The sequence below is a fragment of the Mangifera indica genome, chromosome 8 (genome assembly GCF_011075055.1).
Source record: "Mangifera indica cultivar Alphonso chromosome 8, CATAS_Mindica_2.1, whole genome shotgun sequence".
Taxonomy (NCBI): domain Eukaryota; kingdom Viridiplantae; phylum Streptophyta; class Magnoliopsida; order Sapindales; family Anacardiaceae; genus Mangifera; species Mangifera indica.
In genome coordinates this window covers 16,815,439-16,822,629 of record NC_058144.1, presented here as the reverse complement: position 1 = coordinate 16,822,629, position 7,191 = coordinate 16,815,439, and the positions used below count along the sequence as shown (strand labels likewise).

Genomic DNA, 7,191 nt, shown 5'->3' with positions numbered 1-7,191 from the left:
GACTCAATTACATCCTATTTTCAACCTCCCTAGTATGCACCAACCTCAAAAATTTGATGGTGCAAGGGACCCAATAGCAGCTGAAGAGTGGTTAGAATCAGTAGAGAGTGTCATGGCCTTGTTTGACATGACTGACCGAGAAAGAGTGAGATATGCCACTTATCTTTTCAAGTCAGGGGCAAGAATATAGTGGAACTTAGTCAGGGAGACGGTCAATGTCTCAGAAATGACATGGACAGAGTTTAGGCGCCGATTCGAGGCAGAGTACAGGGGCACCGATGTTACTTGTATCAGGGCCTAGGAGTTTATCAGTCTAGTGCAAGGGACAGACTCTGTAAAAGAATATTCCACAAAGTTTAATCAATTGTCCCAGTATGCCCCTGAGATAGCTAGCACAGAAATGGGGCGTATGCAGAAGTTTGTGTACGGGCTGGATCCAGAGATAGCTTGAGACGTTATGACCGGGGCGCAGCCACCCAGAACTTATGCAGAGGCCCTTGATAGAGCTTTGAGGGCAGAGGTTTTTGTTAGGAGGAGGTTTGGTCAGACTACAGGGCAAAAAGTTACACCTCCTTCTACCATGCCAGCTCCCCCGGTGAGTAGTGGTTCAGCTTCAGTACAGAGAGGCCCTCCTCCAGAGCGAGACAGGAAAGGTAAACGACCTCTCCAGTTCAGAGGCATGAAAAAGAACTGGAAGAGTGGAAAGAAACAAAGAGGACCTGAGATACCAGCTTGCCAGAAATGTGGGAAGCACCATAGAGGAGAGTGTTTGACAGGTCAGGCAGTTTGTTTCAGATGTCGTCAGCCTGGACATATTGCTCGTTTCTGCACAGCTGCCCCAGTGAGAGTAGAGCAGCAGCAGCCTATAGGAGGAGCCACAGCCAGAGTTTATATGATCACTCAGGGCCCAGCATAGGCTAACCCATCAGCAGTCACGGGTCAGATTCTCTATCTTGATACTCCTATTTATGTTTTAATTGATTGTGGGGCTACTCATTGTTTTATAGCCAAGAGTTTACTTGAGAGGTTAAAGTTGCAACCTGTTAGAATAGCCCAGAGGATTGTGATTGAGTTGCCTGATGGGGGGTCAGTCATTAGTGAGATGATGCTACTAGGACAGAGTATTATGATTCAGGGTCGACAGTTACTAGTGGACCTGATTGTGTTCGAAATGCCAGATTTTGACATGATTTTAGGGATGGACTTTTTGGGGAGATACGGAGCTGAAATTGATTGTAAAAAGAAGAAAGTGAGATTTAACCTAGACTCTGGAGATCAATTTGAGTTCGGTGAAGGTCATATCCGGAGTCTAATGATCAGTATGTTAAAAGCTAGTAAAATGTTGAAAAAGGGGTGTACAGGATATTTGGCTCATATAGTGAGCAAAGTTGAGTCAGGCCTAACTATTGAGGAAACACCAGTGGTACGTGAGTTTCCAGATGTGTTTCCAAGTGAGCTACCGGGATTAGCTCCCGAGAGAGAGATTGAGTTTAGCATAGAGTTGGCACCTGGCACAGTACCTATTTCAAGAGCACCCTATCGAATGGCCCCTGCCGAGTTACAAGAATTGAAAAAGCAGCTTCAAGAGTTATTAGATCATGGTTTTATCAGACCGAGCCATTCTCCTTGGGGAGCTCCCATCCTATTTGTGAAAAAGAAAAACGGGTCTATGAGAATGTGCATTGATTACAGAGAGCTAAATAAGGCCACAGTTAAGAACAAGTACCCGTTACCCAGGATTGATGATTTATTTGATCAGTTGAAGGGATCCGTGGTCTTCTCCAAGATAGATTTGAGATCTGGTTATCACCAGGTGAGAGTGACAGAGAAGGATATACCCAAGACAGCTTTTCGAATGAGGTATGGCCACTTTGAGTTTGTAGTGATGCTATTCGGATTGACAAATGCCCCTGCAGTATTTATGGATTTGATGAATAGGGTATTTCATGACTGCCTGGATAAATTTATTGTGGTATTCATTGATGATATCTTAGTATATTCTTGCAGTCGAGAGGAGCATGAACAACACTTGAGGTTTACCCTCCAGAGATTGAGAGAAAAACAACTGTATGCCAAATTCTCGAAATGTGAATTTTGGCTAGATAGAGTTACCTTTTTGGGGCATGTGATTTCAACAGAGGGTATATCAGTGGATCCCAGTAAGATCGAGGCAATAGTTGAATGGCAGAGACCAAAGACAGTCAAAGAGGTTCGTAGTTTCCTGGGTTTGACAGGATATTATCGGAGGTTTGTGGAAGGATTTGCCAGATTAGCTAGACCTCTTATAACTCTCACAAAGAAAACAATACCATTTCAGTGGTCAGATGCCTGTGAGACAAGCTTTCAAGAATTGAAAAGAAGATTGACTATTGCTCCAGTGTTATCACTCCCAGAGGAAGAAGTTGAGTATGATTTATACACGGATGCCTCACATGGTGGTTTAGGAGCAGTGTTGATGCAGCGAGGCAAGGTGATAGCATATGCCTCAAGACAATTGAAAGAATTTGAAACACGATACCCCACTCATGATTTGGAGTTAGCAGCGGTGGTTTTTGCTTTGAAAATTTGGAGACACTATTTGTATGGGGTAAAATGTAATATTTATACTGATCATAAAAGCCTCAAATATTTCTTCACTTAGAAGGAATTAAATATGAGGCAGAGGCGATGGCTCGAGCTAGTAAAAGACTATGATTGTGATATTAAATACCATCCAGGCAAGGCTAATGTGGTTGCAGACGCCCTTAGTAGAAACGTGATGATATCACAATTAACGGTCCAGAGAGAAATTCAAAAAGAGATGGACCGAGAGCAGATTGAGCTCGTGATTGGAGCCTTCGCTAGGTTAGAGATTCAACCCACTCTCATAGATGAAATTCGAGAGGCTCAGACACAAGATGAATGGTGTCAACAGAAAATTCAGAAAGTAGAAGAGGGTCTCGAGGTAGATTTTCAAGTATCGAATAGAATTCTCAAATTTAGAGATCGAGTGTATGTTCCCCAGATAACTGGATTGAGACAGAGAATTCTTACAGAAGCTCATAGTTCTCTTTACACTGCCCACCCTGGGGGTGTAAAGATGTATCAGGACTTAAAAAGGCATTTTTGGTGGTCAGGCATGAAAAAGGATATAGGTGAGTTTGTTACAAGATGTCTCACCTGTCAGTAAATTAAGGCCGAACACCAGAGACCTGCAGGGTTACTTCAGCCTCTACCTATTCCAGAATGGAAATGGGAGCATATCTCCATGGATTTCATTAGTGGACTCCCTAGAGCTCAGAATGGATGTAATGCTATTTGGGTGATTGTTGATAGATTAACCAAGTCAGCTCATTTCCTGTCCATCAAAGATACTACTACCACAGATCAGTTGGGGAGATTATATGTTAGGAAGATTATTAGATTACATGGTGTACCCAGGACCATAGTATCTGATCGTGATACAAGATTTGTATCAGCTTTCTGGAAGAGTCTCCAAAGATCCTTGGGTACTAATTTGGCATTTAGTACAGCTTATCATCCTCAGACAGATGGTCAGACGGAGAGGGTTAATCAGATTTTGGAAGACATGTTGAGAGCTTGTTGCCTAGATCATAAAGCCACGTGGGTAGAAATTTTGCCCTTGGTGGAGTTTGCTTACAATAATAGCTACCAGACGACTATTCAGATGGCACCTTATGAGGCATTATATGGTAGGAGGTGTCGTTCTCCTCTTCACTGGGATGAGATAGGAGAGAGAGATGTGTTATCCCGATCCCTTGGGCCCGAATTGACCCAGAAAATGATTGATGATGTCCAACTGATCAGGCAGAGAATAAAACAGGCTCAAGATCGACAGAAAAGCTATGCAGATCATCGACGTCGAGACTTGGAATTCAATGTAGGTGAATTTGTATTTGTAAAGGTTGCTCCATTCAAGCATTTGATGAGATTCGGAAAGAAGGGAAAGCTAGCTCCCAGATTTATTGGTCCATATGAGATACTTGAGAGAGTTGGTAAAGTGGCTTACAGATTAGCCTTACCAGCGAGTATGGACCGGATTCATGATGTATTTCATGTCTCATCGTTAAGAAAATGTCTTGGTGATCATTCCCAGGTTGTGAATACAGAAGATATTAAGTTATCAGAAGACCTTAGTTATGAAGAAAAACCGATTCAGATACTTGACAGAAGAATTAAACAACTAAGGAACCGACAGATTCCTCTAGTAAAAGTCTTGTGGAGAAGCCAGAAGTTAGAGGAGGCTACCTGGGAAATGGAGCAAACCATGAAGGAGAAGCATCCAGAGTTGTTTTTGTGAATTCCGAGGACGGAATTTTTGTGAGGAGGGAAGAGTTGTAATACCCTCAGGTATATTCCAGGGGTAATTATGTCTTTTGACCCTGTTTTGAGATTTTTCTTATTTTAAATATATATATGTAGGGGTGTGCTTTATATATATATATATATATATATATATATATATATATATATAAAATGCAAAAAAGGGCAAAAAGGGAAAAGAGAAAAAGAGAAAGAGATAAAGCTTTAGATATAAAGAGAAAGAGAAGACTTTTCCATCATTTACATCTTCTCCCGTAAGAAACTCCAGCAGCCACCATTTTTCAGTTTTTTCCTTTGCTTTCTTGAAGAAAAAGGAAGGATTTGAGGGAGTTGGAAGATAAGAAAAGAAAAGAAAAGAAAAGGAAGCACTTGGAAGCTTTGGTAACCAAAGATCTCCTTCCTTCTTCTTTTATCTATGTTTATATACATGTTATGTGAATATGTTAGAGTGTTTTGGTATTGATTTAAAGTGATCTTGGTGATAAAGGAAGCAAAACAAAGAGGAGGAAGCCAACTTTCAAAGATTTGGCTTAAAGCAAGGTAAGGGGAATCATCCTTGATTTGTTGTATGTTTTAGGCTTTTGATTCCTTAGATCTATGTTATAAATGATGATTTTGAAGTTGAGATATGTGGTTTTGCCATTTGGGATGTCTATGTGTATGATTTTGTGCATGGCAGAAAGTTACAGAATATTTACAGTTTTTGCCACTGAGTTCGTCCCATGTTTTGGCTACCTTATTGAATGAATTATGAGTGCTATTATATCTTGTTGGAAAGCTCTTTGAATCCTATTTCCAATGATATATAGCTTGTATGAATTAGAGATCATTTGGACTGTTAAAGATTGTATAAACCGAAAGGACTGTTTTACTAAAGAAAAACAGGGGAGGCAGTTTTTGCCACTGAATTTATCTGCTGTTTTGACTGCCTGATTGAATGAATTATGAGTGCTATTATAGCTTGTTGGAAAGATCTTGGAATCCTATTTTCAACGATATATAGTTTGTATGAATTAGAAACCATTTGGGCTGTTAAATTGTATAAAAAGTATGCTGCCCTGCTAAATGTCTGTTCTGTGAACAGTATTTCGTAATTTTATCACTGAGTTTAGCTCACGTTTTGACTGCCTTATCTATTGAATTATGAGTGCTATTATAGGTCGTTGGAAAGCTCTTTGAATTCTCTTTCCAATGATATATAGCTTGTATGAATTAGAAACCGTTTGGGATGTTAAATTGTATGCAAAAGAAGGTTGCCCTGTTAAATGACTGTTCTGTGAACAGTGTTTTGCAATTCTGGGCAGGAAAGAAAGAAGGAAAGAAGGAAAGAAAGAAAGAAAGAAAGAAAGAAAAGGAAGAAGAAAGGAAAGAAAGGAAAGGAAAGGAAAGAAAAGAAGGAAAGAAAAAGAAAGAAAAATAAGAAAAAGAATTTAGGACTCAAGATTTAGGGGTCGTCCCAAGAGTAATGTCTGGTGAGTTATGAATAAAATTAAATGGAAGCAAATGTAGTAAAATATAAGACCCGTATGTATGCTATAAACTATGAGGGGGCACTTTACACTACACCGCCCGCAGTAGGGCACGTCCGCAGTAGGACACGTCCGTAGTAAGACATAGACCCCCAGTAGGGTTCGCTCGCAGTAGAGCATGCTCGCAGTAGAGCTTAATTCAGAGTCAGAAATAGTGTAGTGAAAGAAAAAGAGCTTGAGCTTAAAAAAAAAAAAAGTGTCAAATCCCTATAGTTAGCTTCCAGAAAGTATTAAATAGACACCAGATGGGACAAAGTATAACCCAAATAGTAAAGAGTGAACTAAATTACCCCCTCAATCTCTTATAGAGGTTAGGATGTGGGGTTGAGTCCCAAAAGTGAGTTTGAACAGGAAAAAAGGATAGTTTACTTAATTTTTCCCCTTACTGAGTGTTCTTATCACTCACTCCCTTTTCTTTCCTGACTGCAGGTACAGGTGATCGAGGTAGCTGCGAGGCAGGGTTAGGTCAGCGTAGGTAGATCCAGCTGAAGCAGGTTATCTCTGGTTTTTATTACATGCATACAGTAGCATGTTCTTATGGACTTTTGACTTTTGAGATTATGGTACAGTTACATATGATTACTCCTTGTTTTCAGATACTTTCAGATGAGTCTTCATATGAGTATATACATCTTTTGTTCGCTTCCAGATTTTTAGTTTTCTTGGAATACTTCTTAAACACTTTTAATGATGCGTTTATTTTAAAGTATTTTTAAAAAAGAAAAAAAAATAGACGCTACGAATATTAATTCGTAACATTTCTCCTTTGATGGGTAGTACTTCTAGGGAGGGATGTTACAGGTGTTTCCACTTGAAGTAGAGGAACTTCCTTATCATGGTTAACTATCTATGATGACACATCATCCTATCTAACAGTTGTGGTATCCTATGGTATAGGAACTTGATTGAGTTCCACCCTTCTCCTATTGTTTCTCTTGAGAATAAATTCCTTCTCAAATAACACGGTGGTGTAAGCAACAAAAACTTTTTGCTTCTCTGGGTGGCAGAAGTAGTATTCCTTAGTAACCTTTTGGTACTACTATAAAGATACACTTTTCAGACTAAACATTTAGATTTTTCGAGGTCAATTTCTTGACATAAACTTTTATAACCCCAAATCCTTAAATAATCTGGATTAAGCTTTAGCCCAGTCCATAACTCATATAGAGTTTTATCCACAGATTTAGATGAGACACGATTTAGTGCTAGAAAATTATTGAGAGATTAGTAAAACTCATCATAGACTTGACTATTTCTTCAAAGTTCCATTCTTTTATTCAGATACACCATTATGATGGGGTTGTTAGGGTAGATACCTTAGAGCCAATTGATTTGACAT

At 39.5% G+C, this 7,191-nt stretch overlaps 1 protein-coding gene across 1 annotated transcript; it reads left to right on the top strand.

The window, feature by feature from the left end:
• Positions 1 to 322: 322 nt before the first annotated feature.
• On the top strand, positions 323 to 6,324 carry LOC123222415. The gene is made up of 2 exons (XM_044645175.1): positions 323 to 938; positions 6,282 to 6,324. The coding sequence occupies exon 1, from the start codon at positions 458 to 460 to the stop codon at positions 914 to 916; it is 459 nt and encodes a 152-aa protein (XP_044501110.1). The 5' UTR covers positions 323 to 457; the 3' UTR covers positions 917 to 938; positions 6,282 to 6,324.
• Positions 6,325 to 7,191: the final 867 nt, after the last annotated feature.

Bases quoted from the DNA above. Each gene is read 5' to 3' on its own strand.
- LOC123222415 (XM_044645175.1), top strand. From the start codon at position 458: ATGACCGGGGCGCAGCCACCCAGAACTTATGCAGAGGCCCTTGATAGA.